This window comes from Elgaria multicarinata, chromosome 2 (assembly GCF_023053635.1).
Source record: "Elgaria multicarinata webbii isolate HBS135686 ecotype San Diego chromosome 2, rElgMul1.1.pri, whole genome shotgun sequence".
Lineage (NCBI taxonomy): Eukaryota > Metazoa > Chordata > Lepidosauria > Squamata > Anguidae > Elgaria > Elgaria multicarinata.
The window spans coordinates 75,014,384-75,033,435 of record NC_086172.1 but is presented as its reverse complement, the minus strand read 5'-3'; the positions used below and the strand labels follow the sequence as shown (position 1 = coordinate 75,033,435).

Here is a 19,052-nt window from a genome sequence, read left to right as displayed (position 1 = left end):
CACAGGGCGTGTCGCACGCATGTAGATGCGAGTGCCACCGGGGTGCGCAAAAGGAATGGCTGCAGCTCGCCATAGGGGAGAGGGGCATTGATTTGATGCAGAAAATCAACACACGTGCTAGAAGATCGGGTAAACCGCTTTTCTTTTGCTGTCCCCCCCCCCTCTTTTTTTTGCCCCAGGAATTCGAAGCCGGAGAGAAAGCTTTGTGCGTTTGGGAAGGGTACGCACGCGCCCTAAACGCCCCTCTGCCACCCACCCAGCCCTATAGATGCGCTAAGGGAGATCCAACGCTACCTGGATCGGCGATCAAGATCTGTCAAGCGGAAGCGATCCTGCCTTTTTGGAACGAGTGGATCCGAGGGGCCCCTACCGCCTTGAGTGAACGGTGGATCTGAAGGTGCGGGGGGGGGGAGTAAGACGATTCCCTCCCCCTCCCCCGCATTTGACCTCGGGAGGGCTGGCGGATGCGGGCCCCAAAGGCATCTCTGCCCGGCGGCGGCGGTGTATTGGGGGGGGGGGGTAGGCGCGGATCGTTACCTTTCTCCTGCAGGGGAGTATTCACCTCTTCCTTGCTAACCTGGGTGATGATGGACCCGCTGTCCATGAGACCAGAGGTGCGGAGCGCTCTTCTCCCTCCTCCTCCAATTGTATCTCCGCCGCTTTTGGGAGGGGGAATTTTTTCCCCCTTTCCAGGAGTTAACAGGTTTTTTGTTGATGTTTAAAAATAATAATAAAAAAAGAAACGAAAAGAAAACGGAAGGGGGGAAATAAAAGGGTGGGGGAGGGGCGGGGGGAGACGGGGAAAGGGAAAAAAAAAACAAAACAAAAAAGGGGGGAAAAGAAAAAGGCAGTGGCGAAGGAAACTTTGTTACAACATGGAGTTCCCTCTTCACGATTTCTGATACAAACATGGAGCCCAGGCGCGGTTTCAAGCTACCCCTTAAAAGGGCAACGGCTTCGGGCGGCCTGGGATAGCCAGCAGCGGCGGCGTCTTCCTGCGCTATCCAGCGTTACTCGCCACCATCCTTGAGGGAGGAGTTTTTCTCTCTCTCCCCCCACCGCCCCCCGTTTCTTACCTCGGGTCATTTGGAGGGAAACGAACCGGATGGGGAAACGGCGTGAGGAAGCTTGATTTGTGCTTGAGATCTGCCGGGATTAGACCCCAACCCCACCTCCCAAAATAAAAAGCTTTAGAGATTCATCTAGTCGCTGTCTTGCACGACACGCGACGTTCGTCGGCTCCAGAACAGCAGAGAGTAGTGGGTTTCTCCAGGGACCTTCGCCCCCCCCTTGCTGAAAGAGGCATTCCGTTGCCTACCCCTTGAGACAGGGCCGTTTTAAACAGAGGCTGCTCCAAGCCAGGGCTGGTGTCAGGGGTAGCCATCGCTGGGCACCTGCCCAGGGCCACCCTCCTACAGGAGGCCCCACTGCCCGTTCACCTGCGCTCTGGAATCATGCAAATAGGGATCAGAGTGAGGAGATAGAGAACCTTCTGCACATGCCTTATCTCCCAGCTCTGGTCTGGGCGGTGATACAAGCAGAGACCAGAGGCAGAGGGCAAGAGAACAAGCAGCAGGGAAGAACAGAAGAAGGGGCATATTGACCAAGCCCCCTCTGCTCCCCCCTCAAACATGCAGCAAATCATGGCTCCATGTAAACCAAGGGAGGCAAACCATAACTGAGGGAGGAACAGATGAGAACCCCCCTCCCCACCCCGCTCCACGAGCTGAATGACATTATTATTATTATTATTATTATTATTATTATTATTATTATTATTATTATTATTATTATTATTACATTTCTATCTCATCCTTTTCCTCTTGCAAGGAACCAAAGGTGGCTTACATGGTCCTCCTCCTCCTCTCCATTTTATCCTCGTAACAATCCTGGGAGGTCAGTTGGGCTGAGAGTCAGTGGCTCTTTTTACACCTAAGGATTATCCAAGGAAAATGGAGGGATCGTCCCTGCCTGCTCCCGGGATCCCCTGTGTGTCATTTGAATGCACAGGGATGATCCGAGGGGGGAAGGCATGTGTAGAAATGGCCAATGAGTGGCCCAAAGTGACTCTGAGTGGGAACTAGAGCCCAGATCTCCCAAGTCCCAATCCAACATTCTAGCCGCTCCACCATAATGCTTCTCAGGGGGACCTGACACAAGTTATTCTCTCTGGGGGCACTGGGAGCATCTGCCATTGGAGAAGACTCCCGCACGGCAAGGAGTCTTCCCGCACCTGCCCTGTGCCTTCTCCCATTGGGGAGGGGATGCAGAGTAGGCAAAGGTGTTGAACTAAAATCCAACAGCCAGTCCAGTTGGCTTCTGTGCAAAGATCAGCAGTTGTACACCAATCTGTCCTTTACCTCCAGCAGCAAAATGCCTGGGCCAGCTGTGTGGTTCTGGCTTGAGTGAACTGTTCATCTAGTAATTTCTTGCCTCACCTGCTACTTCACATGTTACATTTGTAGGTACCAACAGTATATACCCCCAAAGTAGAGTGGCTATATCCAACAAGCACATGTGTGCATACATGCTGTGCCTCATAGAGGTGCACTCTTCGGGAAGCCACTGAGTTTGCAACTTCGTATTCAGCAAAAAAAATAAAAAAATGTTTCCGGTTTATTGGACTCTACAATGCATTTTTAATAAGGGTTTGTCTAACTTGCATAATTGTTGGAGATGTAATGCACCTAATGCTTCTTTAATTCATATGTTTTGGCAATGCCCAGTAGTTGCCCTCTTTTGGGAGGAGGTTATAATAAGGATAAACTTTGTACTGAAACAATCTTTAATAGGGAACGATGTGCATGTCCTCCTAAACTACCTACTGGGTTCTTGGAAGTTAACACAGGGTCAGCACAAATGGACTTTGAGAGCCCTTATGACAGCTAAAAGACTTATACTATCATGCTGGAAGGATAATTGCTCACCCTACATAGTTCAATGAACTGAGGACTTAAGAATTTTCTCAACATTTGAATGGGTGTTATATAGACCCCACTTACAAGTGGCTAAGTACATGGATATTATTTGGTCTGCTTTCCTTGAAACCTATGTGTAACTCCCCCACTTTTTTTTTAATGAGTGGTATATCTGATGAAAACAACAACAATATTCCTATGTATGTAATATCCCTTTGTTTTTGTTTTTCACAATTTATTTTTGTTCTGTTAAATTCACCTTGGCCCTTTTCAGAAGACATCTTAAACCATGTCTTTAACTGTCGTGAATTAGGCATTTTGCTTTATTCACCATGGTTAAAGCCATGGTTTATGGTGTGTTCTGAACAGGGCCAATAAAAAAGATAAAAGAGTGTTGTTTTTAAAGGACCTTGTGCCATTGCGTTGTTCTTTCATTTACTGAAAAATAAATAAAAGCAACAGAAAAATAAATAAAAATATTCCGTTCTAGCACACTTGGCTATACCAGCACTAGTTTTGTCATGCAGTATTAGCTGATGAAGATGTAGGTTAAAAGAAAGAGTGTTTCCCCCACCCCACTCCACCTCTGATTTGAACATCAGGTCTAGCTGTTTCCTAAGGGTTGCCTTCATTTCCACTTGTGGCACTGTGGCAGGGCTTCAACAAGAAAGCAAAAGTTTCTTTCAAAGGACTGAGCCAAATACAAATACCTCTTACATTTCTCATTCAAAGGAGAACAAATTTCATTGACATGGAGAGTGCCTCGAGGGCTTCTCTTTGAAGTAGGCTTGATACATATGAAGACCTAAGAATGTTGAAACCACATTTAAAAAATTAAACAGCTTAAAAATTAAACAACTTAATTTCTGGGTTTCAAGGTATTTGTTTGTAGAAGCAGGGGGGGCTTTCTAAACAATCATTCCCTTTAATACCAAGTTCAGATGGTTGAGTGCCTATCCATTTGGAAGTAGAACAGGTCAAACCAAAAATAAGGGAGTTCTATATACGTATTGAGGAGAGTCCCTAGTTACACATAAACATAGATGTTTGTAAATTAAAAGAAAAAGAATTTGTCAAAAACACCCAAAACAGCCCTACAAAAGCCTGTGAACATTTAGGCTGTATAGACTGTTGAGATGATAGGAGAGAGAGAGTGACCTGGTTCACATATTGTTTAATCCAAGAATTGCAGGTTAAACAAACCAAAGTTAACCGAAAAATAAATCATGCGTTAACTCTGGCTTGTTTAACCCATAAATAACCCAGAGTTTATGGATTGGAACTTCATGAAACAAAAAACACTTCATAAAAGTGGAAACGGCCTGCACGTTCTGCTTGTTCCCACAATTCCTGGGTTAAACAACTCAGAAATTGCCACCATGACATATGAACCAAGTCAGAGAGAGAATGGAAAACTGGAGATAGCAGCTTATAATAATTATGGTGAGTGGAGGAAATTAGGTTGGGGAGGAACTCCTCTTCCTTCACTATACAACCTGGCTGAAGGGGATAGGAATACACTATAAGTTTTTGTTGAAGGCCCAAATTCTCATTACATCATGCAACAAATTTAGGGGGTGAGGGAATGAAGATACAAGCATTTCTGTTTCAGGGACAGAAGTACAAAATCACGAAGCACAGGCTCACTCCTGCTGTTGCTCTTGCTTGTCAAATATCTGACACTGCTCCAGCAGAGACAGAATACTGGGTGAATGATCAATGATTATTTATTTTCTTTTGGACTGCTTGAGTATCTGACAGTGCAGGAAGAAAAAGGGGGCAGTGCACAGAAAAATGACCATCCCAGTGATCCTGTGGTGAAGTGGTTGTGTGCATCAATTCCGGGATCCAACTTTTAGTATGCTAGAAGCCACACTAAATATGGGTTAGCAGTAGTATGTCAAAAGCAGCAAGGTTGATAGAAGCAGGTTGCATTGTATGAACAGTATCCCAGCTAGCAGCAGGCTGTATATCCCCTGTAGCTGTCATGCACTCAGATGTCCATGAGAACGGGACCTGAGAACAGCACCCAGCCTTTCACATGCTTGTTACTCAGGACAACACTTCAAGCATCTGATGAAATGGACTGTGGTCCACAAATGCCATAACAAATTTGTTAGTCTTAAAATGCCGGAAAACCCTGTTGTTTTGGCTGCAACAGACTTAACACAGCTAACCCCCTAGAAATTATCATTCCTGTGCCTCCAACACATTGAACTAGTTCTGAGGAGTCCTTGGTCTGATCCAGTACTGTTTTTTTCATGGTCCTGGTCCTAATTGTTAAAATGACAAATTCCCAGGAATTTGATGGCATTTGACAGACTCTTTAATGCATCATCTGAATTGTTAATGGTTCTCAGTTATGTTTAATGGGGTGGTGGTATGTTAGTGGATAATTATTTTTAATTTTTTTAAAAAAAATTAGGTTTACATTTTGTTGTAAGTCACCTTGAGTGATTTTTGAGAAAGGTGTCTTAAGAAATCATCATCATCATGTTGGGGTTGTAGTGGACAGCTCGATGAGTATGTCAACCCAATGTGCAGCTGCTGTGAAAAAAGCAAACTCCATGTTAGGCATAATTATGAAAGGAACTAGGAATAAAACTGCCAGTATCATACTGCCTTTATACAAATCTGTGGTGTGAACACACTTAGAATACCATGTACAATTCTGGTCACCACACCTAAAAAAGGATATTATAGAGCTGGAAAAACTACAGAAAAACTACAGAAAAGGGAGCTTCGGCTATTGGGTGGTATAAAAATGCAATAAATAATAATAATAATAATAATAATAATAATAATAATAATAATAACAACAACAACAACTAAAATGATCAAGGGGTTGAAGCATCTCCCCTATGGGGGAAGGTTACAACAATGGGATTGTTGAGTTTGGGGGGGAAAAGGCTAAGGGGAGACATGATAGAGGTGTACAAAACTATGCATGGTGTGGAGAATATGGATAGGGAGACATTTTTCCCCCTCTCTCAAAATACTAGAACCTGGGGTCATCCCGTGAAGCTGATTGGAGGGAGATCCAGAACAAATAAAAGGAAGTACTTCTTCACACAGCACATAGTTAAATTATGGAACTCACTATCACAAGATGTAGTGATGGCCACCAATTTGGATGGCTTTAAAAGGGGATTGGATAAATTCCTGGTGGAGAAGACTATTAATGGCTGCTAGCCCTGATGGTTGTATGCTAACTCCAGTATTCAAGGCAGAAAAAAGGAGGCTAAGGGGAGAAATGATAGGGATGTGCAAAATTATGCATGGTGTGGATAATATTCATAATACTTGAAACTCAATGGGGTTGGATAAATTCCTGGAGGAGAAGGCTATCAATGGCTACTAGTCCTAATGGCTAAGTGCAACCTCCAGCATCGGAGGCAGTAAGACTATATACACCAGTTGCTGGGGTACATGGGCAGAAAGGTGCTCTTGCACTCATGTTTTGCTTGTGGGTTCCTGGTCAACAGCTGGTTGGCCACTGTGTGTGAACAGGATGCTGGACTAGATGGACCCTTGGTCTGATTCAATATGGCTCTTCTTATGTTCTTAATAATAATTGTAGAGACCCCGTATGGCATAGCGTAGCATTAAGAGTGTTCGACTGGGACTTGGGAGATCCACATTCCACATTCCAGTCCCCACTCAGACATGAAGTGTCTGTTCAGACAATATGCTAAGCCATTAGGCTGCTAACCCTTTTGCAGCAAATGGTTAGTGAGTGTGTTCAAACTGTCGTTATGAAGCCACCATGCTTAGGAATGGTTCACATGGCATACTAAGTCATGGTTCACATGGCACGCTATGCCTTAATGTTTAACTCAAAATGCTTAACCACCGTGGGTTAGCATGTTGTCTGAACAGGGTCTGTGTGACTTTGGGCCAGTCTCACAGGGTTGTTGTGAGGATAAAATGGAGAGGAGATGGATCATGTAAATCACCCTGGGTTCCTTACAAGAGGAAAAAAAAGCCGGGATATTATTATTATTGTTGTCGTTATTATTATTATCCCGCCTTTTGCCCAATACTGGGCCTCAGGGCAGTAATAATAATAATAATGATGATGATGATAATGATGATAATGATGATAATAGAGAAGGAGGGGGGATTTAGTCACACTACCGTTAAACGTCACTAAATGCATTCGTGCCTGCGTGTCATTGAGAATGGGGAGAGTAGTGGGTGGGGAAAACAACTTTGCTGGTTCACTCTTCAAATGTATTCTTACATGTGTGTACGCAGGAGAAACGCCTTTTGCCAAGCTCGCTTCCAGCCGGTCCCTTGCTCAACAGAGCCATCGCCCTTTTAAGGGAGAAGAAATTCTTCGCATAAACAAGCTTTTGGGCCTGGAAGCTGAGTGCCCCATACTCGGTTGATTTCGGAGCGGTGGGGGTGGGGAAGCAGAGATGGGGGGGATTCACTGGGTGCCAGGCGGTTAGGGAATATTAGCCTTCCCGTCGCAGCGAGGCTCGGCAATGCATATTGGGGAGGGGGGCAACTCCGGGGCGCAGTTCACAGGGAACCATTAGAAGTTGCTGGGGGGCGGGGGGCAGGGAAGACTTGAAACGGGCAAGGGAGCGTCTTTCAAGAGCGATCCCCAGCCAGGGACGAAACTAATATTTTGGGTGGGGAGGAGCAGCAGCGACAGGGGCGGCGCAGTTGGGATGACCCTGGGCGCGAGAGCAAACTTCCCATCCAGACGATCCCTGTTAAACACGTGAAAGCCTGGCTGGCGCCAATTCCGTACGCCACCGCTTCTTTCTTTCTCGGAAAGGCGCTGCTACGCTTCCCAACCCCACAAAACGATGCTTCGGACCGACGTGATGAGATAGCAAACACCTTTTTCTATCTTAAGAAGCTTTGACGTGTCGGAGTTAGTAAGAAATAGAAACGGGGGTATTTATTTATTTGTATAAGTACTACAGGCGTAACGTCCTTTTATAGAGACACGTCGGAATCTTAACCAAGTTCTCTGTGGTGCCTCAGTAGCGCCGCTGCTGGTGAGGGGGGGGGGGGGTACAGCAAGGCCAGGGCCCCTCTAGGGAGTCATTCTTTTTTTCTGCTTGGCTCGGGGTCGACTTCCTCAGCTCCACGTAAGAGTTGTTTCCACTGTAAGGGATCGAATACAAATTCCTTTCCTTCCCGAGCGCATGGCACGAAGTTCCAGGTGTTTTTGTTTTTTAAATATCTCCCCTCCACTTAAGGGTGATAACGTTTTGAGTTCCTAGTTTCCCTGGCTCATAGGGGGAACTATTAAAAGGCGAGAGACTTATGGGTTGTATCTAGTGTTAGGCTTAGTTAGGGACTTAGATGAACATTGGGCCTGTTCAGAAGACACCTTAAACCCTGCTGGTTAAGGCTTTTGGTTAAGCAGCAGGGTTCAAGGTGTCTTGCATGATGCGTTTTGCTAAACCCTGCTCACTCATTAACCACAGTTGGACCATCTGCAGCAGGGTTAGGGGCTCTAACCCTGGCTTAAAGTGTTGTGCGTGACAGCACAGCTCGTGGTTAGTGCTAACCTCAGAAAACCACAGTTTCACTAACCACAGAGCCTGAAGTGTCGTCTGAACAGGCCTATTATGTGTGTGTGAATTGCATCCTCTAACCTAGGCTGCAACCTTGTGCACACTTGCCTGGGAATAAGTTCCATTGAACTCAATGGGTCTTACTAATGACTAAAAGTGGTCATTTGTAGGATTACACTGTTAGTGGAAGAATGTGCTATTATTATTTTGAACACGATCAAGCAAGGCCTCCCACACTCAGTCCATGGATATCATGAGTTAAGATCCACGTGCTCTTTCTTGCTCCTTGGGACCCAGGGTGGAGGAACCAGGCCCTTGGGTGTGACATAATTATGGCTGTTGTAGATATCCCCGGGAGCTTTGCCACTTTTAATTGCACAGCTGCTTAATTCCAGTGCTGCTCTTCCCAAACCGTTTGCATAATTGCTCCTTGTAGCAGGCAGTTCCGCAGCCTTAACAGTATACCGTGCACATTTTAAGGAGCCATTTTCTTTTATGTATGTTGCTCTCTAAAATCCCACAATTTATTCATGCTGAAAGGGGGGGGGTAAATCAGAGCCAGATCAGCCATTATAGAGAGGATAGCCGTGCCTCTTTCAGAGGACACTCTCATTTGTTGTTGTTTATTTAGCACAATCCAGGTTAAGGGATTTACAATCTAAAAATAGACACGACTTTTCCTCCCCCTCCTCCCCACGATAACCCCTTGAAAATGCTCCAGCCAGGGTCGAGAAACCCTGCTGAATGGGCTGTGTTGTGCTGGTGATTCCCCCAAATCTGGCAGAGGCATCTTCTGTCTGGTTAGGCAAGTCCTGGATCCAACTCAAGTGAAACAACATTGGAAGGGAAACAGAGAAAGATGTTGCGATTGTTTCAGGTATACATACTTTGGTTTAGTAACGCTGGGGTATTAGGACTAGACACGTGTTACCCAGTAGCATCTGTCTCTGGGTAGTCATGAAAAATACAGGAAATATCTACAAAATGTCTCTTAAAATATGCTGCTTTTTAAAATGAACTTGAATACTCCAGGTGTAAGCATTTGAATCTAGTTGAGAATCTTGCCCCACTACCACCACCAGCAGCTCCAAGTGAAAGATGCCCCTAGTTATTTCCGTAGCATTTGGCTTACAGCTACAAAACAAAAATGCCCCTCATAATCACTTGCAAATGCTCTCTTACATTCTCTTTTTCAGGCCTCTGGCATCCTCTTCAAAGTCTGATCATACTCAAAAGATCACATGTGGAGTGATAGTAACTGGCAAATTCCAGTGAAACAAGCCTCTTCCGTGTTCTCATGGCTTGGATAAAGTCTGGGTGGGGAATGTGTGGCACTCCAGATGTTGGTGGACTGCAACTCCCATCAGCCCTAGCCAGCATAACCAATCATGAGGGTTAATGGGAGTTGCAGTCCAGCAACACCTGGGTGTGTGTGTCAGGTTCCCCATCCCTGGGATAAATGACATGTGAACTGCAGCCTTTACAGAAGAGCGCCATGCGTTCATTCTGCAGGTTTGAATCCATGTGGAATACATTAGAGTTCCATGGAATTCACAGCTATATCCTGTTAAGGAAGGTCCTGGAATACCTTTGCCCAATCTGCTCATGCAGACTAGAACTGCTAGAATGTTAAGGTTCCTTGTGAGACTGAAAACAAACAAACAAAGGCAGCTGTGAAGGCAATGAGCAAAAATCCATATAGCTTGATACCTTTATTAGGCCAATCAAAACTCACAATAAATGTGCAAGCTTCTGAGATCTCCAGATCTCTTCATCAAGCAAGATGCTACAAAAAGCAGATGGGTGGTGGATAAGAGGGAGGAAAGGCTGATTGGGTGTTGCAGTCAGGATGCCTGCAAAGTCAGAGTCTTAAGGTGATATGGAGGAGGAGGGTTTGCAGATATTCAGATTGGGCCAGAAGATGTGAAGGTTTCAGTGCCCCCAGGAAAGTAGTAGATAATTGTTGATTCTCAGTCCTAGAGGGATTGACTTGCTGCAGGGGTAAAAGTAACCCAAACCTAAAAGCGATGGGGGTAGGTTGCAGCTCACACATTCAGTGTACGTGGGAATAAATTTGTTGGTCTTTAAAGTGCCAAAAGTCTACAACAGACTAACATGGCTGCCCCTCTGGAAATTGTTGGATTCAGTATAGGTACTTCTTGAGAACTCAAGGGGTAGTATCCAATGTTAGTCCTAGTCATGGCTAAGTTATGTCTCATTCATATCAATGTGTCAACTCTAAGCAGGATGAACATTGGATACTGCCCCATGGTGAACATCCATGTGTGAAAACCAACCTTGACCCAGAGTTCAGAATCACAGATATTGATATAATTTGAACAATTTTTTTTCTGTAGAATTATCTTGTAGGGGAGAGACCATAGCTCGGTGCTAGAGCATCTGCTTTGCATGCAGAAGGTCCCAGGTTCAATCCAGAGGCAGCTCTATATTTGGGGCAAATGGGGTGGTGACCTCCTGCCTGTCACTGCAGCACTTCTGGCAGGGAGATTGCTCCACAATCAGTACATTTGCTCCACTGCTTCTAAGTGCAATATGTGTTTTATCCCAGGGGTCCCCAACCCCCGGGCCACAGACCAGTCCCGGTCTGTGGCCTGCTAGGAACTGGGCCATGCAGGTGAGCTGCTTTCACCCACCCACCCCTACCTCAGTGTACCTGGGCACAGGGTGCCATCTCGCCTGCCCAGCCGAAGCGAAGCTGGGACGCTGGGGTGGGGGTGGGCGGTTTCGGAACGGCACGCCCAGCCGGAAGCCACTCTGGGAGAGCCACCCAGCCGAAGCGAAGCCAGGACACTGGAGTGGGGGGCAGGTGTGGCTTCCCCAAACCATCCCCTCAACCCCTCCCCCTGGTCCATGGAAAAATTATCTCCCACGAAACCAGTCCCTGGTGCCAAAAAGGTTGGGGACTGCTGTTTTATCCTGTACTTCTCTGGCAGTCTCTGCAGAATAGTGATCATCTGCCCTGTCCTCCTCTACCCAACTCTAAGGGGCACCAGCCACCACTGGATAAATTTCTATCATCTCTAGTTAAAAAGGATCAGGATGCAGGTGAAGCATCTCTGCTGGAGGCCTGGAGAACTGCTGCCACTCAGAGTAGAATCATAGAATCATAGAATAGCAGAGTTGGAAGGGGCCTACAAGGCCATCGAGTCCAACCCCCTGCTCAATGCAGGAATCCATCCTAAAGCATCCCTGATTGATGGTTGTCCAGCTGCCTCTTGAATGCCTCTAGTGTGGGAGAGCCCACAACCTCCCTAAGTAACTGGTTCCATTGTGGTACTGCTCTAACAGTCAGGAAGTTTTTCCTGACGTCCAGCTGGAATCTGGCTACCTTTAACTTGAGCCCGTTATTCCATGTCCTGCACTCCGGGAGGATCGAGAAGAGATCCTGGCCCTCCTCTGTGTGACAACCTTTTAAGTATTTGAAGAGTGCTATCATGTCTCCCCTCAATCTTCCCTTCTCCAGGCTAAACATGCCCAGTTCTTTCAGTCTCTCTTCATAGGGCTTTGTTTCCAGACTCCTGATCATCCTGGTTGCCCTCCTCTGAACACGCTCCAGCTTGTCTACGTCCTTCTTGAAGTGTGGTGCCCAGAACTGGATGCAATACTCTAGATGAGGCTTAACCAGGGCCAAATAGAGAGGAACCAGTACCTCACGTGATTTGGAAGCTATACTTCTATTAATGCAGCCCAAAATAGCATTTGCCTTTCTTGCAGCCATTTCGCACTGTTGGCTCATATTCAGCTTGCGATCTACAACAATTACAAGATCCAGTAGGCAAGGGACCAGCAACTGGTGCCCTCCAGATGTTTTGGCCTACCACTCTCAGAAGTCTCAGCAAGCATGGCCAATGGTCAGGGATTATGCGAGTTGTAGACAAGGTGTAGACAACACTAAGGAGAAATACTTGGTACAAGAGCTTCCTTTGTTCCTGTTAAGAGCTGGCGTTTCCCTGCTCTAGCGAATGTGTTTTCATGTTTCATGACTCCCCAAATAATAATAAATCTGTACCAGACACAGCAGGGGTGGGGAATGTCTGGCCCTCCAGACTTTGGTGGACACAAGTTGATCCCATCAGCCCTAGTTAGCATAGCTAATTGTGAGGGATTATGGGAGTTGCAGTCCAACAACAACTGGAGGGCCATTCATTCCCCATCCCAGAGATACATGGTTGGATCCAGATGTGCAGTGCACTCCTATGCACATTTACTAGGAAATAAGTGTCGCTGTGTCCTCTGTCTAGTAAACGTGTTTAGAGTTGCAGCTGGAGTTAGCCACACTTGGGTCCCACTGAAATGAATGTGAAACGTTAGTTGAGACTATCCTAAATCCCGTACGTTTAATTGGGAACAAAGTGTGTCTAACTTAGTCTGGATGCAATGCATAATCTTCTATTGTTATGGTTTAACTTCTCTAGGCATTCATTTAACACAATAATAAAAGTCAGTTTTAAAAACTCTGTACATTTTAGCTGCTAAACAATATACTGTCAGCTGAAGACATTTTGTAATTGCACACAAATCATGGAATTTTTCTCTCTTCCTTCTGGTCATTCTGTCTGATGAAGCTCCAGCAGAGAGCAGAACAATTGTTTAGAGGACCTCATAACATGACCTGACACTTCGTACCTTTAAATTTTGTTCCATTTCTATTTCTCCCATTTCTTCATGAGGTCAGCTGGATCATCTTGCATAATTTCCTCGTTCTTCTATATAGAGTGACAATGCGTCCTGACTTGTTGCAAGCAGCAGATTCCATCAACCAATTCTTTCTTCCCTTTCCAAGGTTACTAAATTTTTTTGGGAATAGATTGATCCCATGTCCTTACAGTTCCTGGCCTTTATTCCTCTCTTTGTCTGGGTCTTGACTTTTCTTACAATGTCTGTATTAATGCCTGCCTGTTTCAGTTTGAATTAGAAGTGTTGTATTGGTGCTGAATGCTTTGAAAAAGCTCAAATACATTAGATAATTGGCAGAACTTTTCTATGTCTGGAAAAATCAAGGTTAGATTATTTCTCCATTCAGTTGAACCATGTGGTAAAGCTTTTTGGGGTGGGGTGGGGTTGATGTTATTACATTTAGCTGTAACTGTGGGGATCACTTATTTTCCATGCTTTCCCTTGGGGGGGAAAACAGTGCATATAGCATCAGAGAGAAAGCTACACCGAACCTTTCTCCCTGATATGCTAGCTTCTTTACATATAGACCTTGTTCAGATGACACACTAAGCCATGATGTTAAGCATTTTGAGCTAAACATTAGGCTTAGCGTGTAGTGTGAACCATTCCTAACCATGGTGATAATGATGGTTTAAACACACTCACTATTTGCTGCAAAGGGGTTAGTGGCCTATCCATGGTTTAGTGTGTCACTGAACAGGCCTACAGAGAGCATGCTTCTTGGGGGGGACATTTAACAATAGGATCGTGCACCTGCTTTACTAGCCCATAGCTGTCTTCTCAAAATATACCAGATTCGTCTAGTTCAGCGTTCTCCAACCTGGCACCCTCCAGGTGTTTTGGACTGTAACTCCCAGCACCTTCAGCCATTTGGGATATATCTGCTGTTGCCACGTCACCTTACACACCACTTGGTATTTTCTTCCATTCTTTGCCTTGCTGTCTTTCCAGCCTCCTGCCATGGAAGGTTAAAAGGACACTCTAAACCTCAGGATGGGTTTCCTGAATAGCTTTAGTAAGAAAAGGGAAGAGGCTAGAGCAGCCTTTGTCAACCTTGTGCACTCTCAGATGTGTTAGACTACACGATTCATCATCCCCAGTCAATATGGTCAATGGTTGGGGAAGGCTGGGCTAGTATTTTGTGATAAGCATATTGAATCTGAGAACCCTCAAATTCTGTGTTATCCAGTAAAAATTGGTGGGGGAGGGGAGATGTTATTCCAGCTTGTGTACATTTTGAGTCTCCTCCCCTTTCCTAGAATTTCAAAATATTTATGTTCAGGCTTTGATATCTCCCTGGTACCTTTTTAACTTGCAGAGAGGCTTCACAGAGGCATGGGGCACGCCCCAAGTTCCTGTAACCACAATTTCCTTCTGCTCTCCTTGTCTCAGAGCTGTTTAGTGAGATTAAACCTGTGCCCATTTGACCAAGTATGGCAGACAGAAGGTTTGGTGCTGAGAGTGGAAAGCTTAGTCCCTGAATGAGACTTCGTTGAAGACACTAATTGGGATAGGAGCATCTCCAGGGGCTGCTAATTCACTTAGACTTGAGCTGGAGTAGTTGAGGGGAGGGCCAAGAGGGATTCACATGTTTCACTTAAGAATTAGCATCATCCTATGCCAGGAAAGGCTAGCAAAGTGGCCAGAGAGAGAAGATCATGGCAGGGCCAAAGTAGACGTGATGTACAAGGGGTGGGCTACAACTCCCATCCCCCTGGCCATTGGCCACATGGATCATGGGAGTTCAACAACATCTGGAGGGTCACAGGTTACTCACTCCCTTGTGAGTGCAACTAATACGCACATCACTTGTTAAGTAAGGGTGCAATCCTATGCATGTATAGACAGAAAAAGTCCTACAATTTGAAGGAACGCCTCCTCCTTATGTACCTGCCCAGACCTTAAGATCATCTACAGGGGCCCTCCTCCATGAGCCCCTGCAAAGGAAGTGAGGCAGGTGGCTACTAGGAGGAGGGCTTTCTCCGCTGTGGCACCCTGGTTGTGGAATGAGCTCCCCAGAGAGGTCCGCCTGGCGCCTACACTGTACTCTTTTCGTCGCCAGCTGAAGACCTTTTTATTCTCTTAGTATTTTAACACTTAATTTTAACTTAAATTTAAATTTTACTGTTCTAACTCTGTATTTTAATCTTATATCAATTTTGCTGCGTGGTTTTATCCTGGTTGTGCTTTTTATACTGTATTTTGTATTTGTGCTTTTAACCTGTTGGTTGTTTTATTATGGTTTTCATTTTTGTGAACCGCCCAGAGAGCTTCAGCTATTGGGCGGTATAAAAATGTAATAAATAAAATAAATACAATTCCCAGCCTTCCGCAGCCAGTACAGCTGGCTGGGGAAGGCTGGGAATTGTAGGGCTTTTTTTCTGTTTAAACATGCATAGGTTTGTATCCTAAATAGCAGGGTGGAGGAAGCCTGATCTGCTGAGGGATTTGGGGGATGCAGTTGGTGGGGCTTCTCTTGAAATGCAAATTATTAGTATTGTTTTAAAGTATTAATTTATTGATTGTTGAAAATGCAGGCTTTGTGTCACAGTGAATGGGATGCTGCATTTGGCAGGAGACGCTTTCCCTGGTTGAAATCCCTGCTCATTTATGACATTTTGATTGCCTTAAGGAAGTCAGTCTCTACCTACCTGTTGTGAAGATGAATAAACTGTAAGGCACTTTGTACACTGGAAATACCCACAGAACCTTTAAACAGCAATGTGGACTAGTAACTTGGTTTTAAATAAAGGGTGCTCCCTGTGAATGTTTGTTTTCAGCAATCCTATTGGCATACAACTCAGTGTTTATGTTTCTGGCTCCAGCAAAGCATTCTAATATTTTTTTTCCCTTTTACAAAAAACTCTTTCTTTGTAAGACACGTCCCACTTATATTGAGATAACCATATTTATTTCCAGTACCTAATTCAGCCTTCCTCAACTTGCAGCCCTTCAGATGTGTTGGACTACAACTCCCATCAGCCCATCCAGCATGGTCCACCAGGTTGGCTGGAGATAATGGGAACTGTAGTCCAACACATCTGGACAGCGCACGTTGGGGAAGGCTGACTTAATGAAAGTGGAAAAAGTGAGGCTGTTAAACTGAATTTAGAACAAGATTAAATCAGTTCACAGGGGCAGAGATAAAAGCTGAGGCAGAGGCTGACAGAGAGGTTCCCTGCGTGCACGTGAGGAGGCTCTGTAGATCAGCCATCTGGTGATGGACAATTATCTTCAGCAGGAAGCAAAAGGGTGAAGATCTCACCAGAAATAAACCAGCACAATCAGCTTTTGTGCCTCTGTTATTCAAAACTAGCAGATGAAAGTTCTTTCCAGCACAGGTCTTAAACTCTGCCACCTGATCATGTCTGGACATACAGCTGTTGGTAGAGCAAGTGTGTTGAACTTCAGGCCAAACCTGGCCTGCACAGGGTCTCAACTCGGCCCTCCGGGGTGGTCCAGATGGCCACATCCTCTTCACTTGGCCACAACCCCCCAATGCTGATAATTTGTTTCCTGGCTTTTGTGTGTTTTTTCCCTCTCTAAAAGGTTGGAATGGCTCTGTTAAGGTTTAGTTATGGGGGTTTAAGTTAAAATAGACTGGTATTTTGGGTCCTGCTCCCTTTTTGTATTCAGCCCTGCCCTCCAGTGGAGTGCAGCCTCCCCTCCCCCGAACTTGAATTCAGCCCTCGGGCTGAAAGAGGGTTTACATCCTTGTTATACCGGGACAGAATGTTTATTCATCAAGGCCAGAACCATCCATGATGATGGACTGCAGCTCTTCAGAGTCTGAAGATTCTTAGGAGGATACCAGAGGTTGACCATGGAACCTTCTGCATGCAAAGTATGTGCTCCACCACTGAATGAATAGGTTCCAATGCTGAAGTCCATCCGTGGCCAGTGGGAGGCAATATCCTGGCACTGCTGCCTCTTGGCAGGTCCAGAGAGGCAGCCGCTTCTGTTCTTGGTAGAGGAGCCATGCGGTGATTCAGTGGCCTCCAACGTATTGGGGAATGGGGGATGTTCCGTCACTGCAGTCCGTAATTGAATCGAGTGTGGGGCCCACGGCCCAGGAAGGTCATTCCGTGTGAGATGAGGCACGTCCAGATCTGAAATGGGGATATAGCCAGAAAAAAACAACCAGAAACAAATGAGGGGTCTTCACAACTACAGCTCCTGCACTTTCCCGCAATAACAACCCCTCTAATTATTCTACCCTCACTCCTGTGCTCCCATCTGCCCCAGGCTAGATCTACAGCAAGCAGGATATGGCACTTTGGAAATAGTTTGAAAACTGTTAATGGAGTGTGTCATGAGCCCCAACAGTTGTCAGTACCGTTATAAGCCGTTATAAAGCAGTCGTGCAGATCCTGCCAATGTTTCCCTCCCCCACAGTTCTTTTGTACCTGCCACATCTTTTCCTACCTTCTAGCACTGCCTTCCCACATCCTGGGACCCCTGCTCCAGATGAGTGGGGCTACAACTCCCATCTGCCCCAACTGGCATGGCTGTTGGTTGGGGATGATGGAAGTTGTAGTCCAAAGCATCTGCAGGCTACCAGGTTTCCTACCTCTGCTGTGTCAGGAATGATGGTAGAGGGGCATTGCTGTGCTTTATAGATATCAGCCCTCTCAAAATGCTGGTCCACCTTCGGTTATCGTCAGGGAAAAGGGAATCAAGAGATGATCCATGGGGGTTTGAGCTGATGCTCCTCGTGGCATGCTGGCAATGCCAGGCCAATATTTGGGAGAATCATAATTATCCTCTTTGGGGACATTGTTGTTGTTGTTTTAAAAGCCAAAGTATCAGACCGATATGGAATCAGACCGAGATAAACTATTGGCCCTGGAATTGTCAACCCTAATTTGGGATGCGTCTCCACAGACCCATCAGTGATCTTCATATTTATTTATTTATTTATTTATTTATTACATTTCTGTACCACCCAATAGGTGAAGCTTCTCATACCAGGTAGAAGACGAAGGCTGCATAGGCAACTATAACAAATGGTATGACAATGTAGTACACCAAATGTTGCAGGCCGATTAGAGTTGTCACCACAAAGTAGATGTTGATTGCACAGACCAATCCAGTGATTAGGATCATGATGATCTTCCCAAGGCTAAGAAGATCAGAGAAGAAGGTTAAGGGGGGGGAGGGAGGAAAGGGTCATGACTATCAAGATTGAAACACCCCCTTCCAACACCCAACAACTGCTTAAATCCACCGCTGCCCCAATCGCACAAAACGTGGACAGCAAAAGCTCCAGGTTAGAAAACAAGAAGAAGGTGGCTCCCTTGTTCTGCATACATCCTTGCAGTGATTCCCCACAGGCACCTTTCTTTCCTTTAGGCCTAACTTCCTGCCCCTTCTGATTTTTATTTTTTAAAAATAATATATTTTTTTAAAAAAATAAACAATAAAAACACAGTATTTGTGTTTTTAGATTGTTGGTTGTTTTACTATTTTCTTCATAGTTTAAATTTTTGTGAACCGCCCAGAGAGCTTTGGCTATTGGGTGGTATAAAAATGTAATAAATAAATAAATAAATAAAGCTGGCATGCTGCGAACTGAAGCGCCAGCCTCCAGCACCATATTTATTTCTAAGAAGGCTCTGGGCCCCATATGGGCATTCTGTTCTTTGTGGGGGCAAGCATGAGATATTCGGCATTTGGTCCTCAGGATTTTGGCCATGCCTCAGATTGTTTTCTGTGAAAATGGGTCAACACCCATTTTCAGCAGAAAACGGTGGATTCAAAAGAGTGTTCTTGTGCTCTGCAACTCCGAGACCAGGACTTCTGCCTAGGACTTAGGTCAGCGGTTCTCAACCTGTGGGTCGGGACCCCTTTGGGGGTCGAATGACCCTTTCACAGGGGTCGCCTAAGACCATCGGAA

The 19,052-nt window shown here is 45.4% G+C and overlaps 2 protein-coding genes across 4 annotated transcripts in view; both read right to left on the bottom strand.

Moving 5' to 3' along the window:
• The window catches only part of CTDSP1 (CTD small phosphatase 1), a 35,324-nt gene extending 34,089 nt beyond the window's left edge, over window positions 1–1,235 (bottom strand). The window contains exon 1 of one of the 2 annotated variants that reach the window (XM_063116750.1): window positions 1,077–1,235. In XM_063116750.1, the coding sequence (XP_062972820.1) occupies window positions 1,077–1,086 (10 nt within the window). In that variant the 5' untranslated portion in view covers window positions 1,087–1,235. Of the gene's footprint in view, window positions 1–537; window positions 719–1,076 lie in introns of those variants that run through there. The other variant, XM_063116749.1, reaches the window with a different exon arrangement.
• A 14,464-nt stretch (window positions 1,236–15,699) lies between these two features.
• Window positions 15,700–19,052, bottom strand: part of SLC11A1 (solute carrier family 11 member 1) — a 35,744-nt gene continuing 32,391 nt past the window's right edge. For both annotated transcript variants that reach the window (XM_063116746.1, XM_063116747.1), the window contains 2 exons: window positions 18,125–18,278; window positions 15,700–17,265 (listed from right to left, as the gene is read on the bottom strand). In XM_063116746.1, coding sequence (XP_062972816.1) covers window positions 17,185–17,265; window positions 18,125–18,278 — 235 coding nt within the window. In that variant the 3' untranslated portion in view covers window positions 15,700–17,184. The remainder of the gene's footprint in view (window positions 17,266–18,124; window positions 18,279–19,052) is intronic.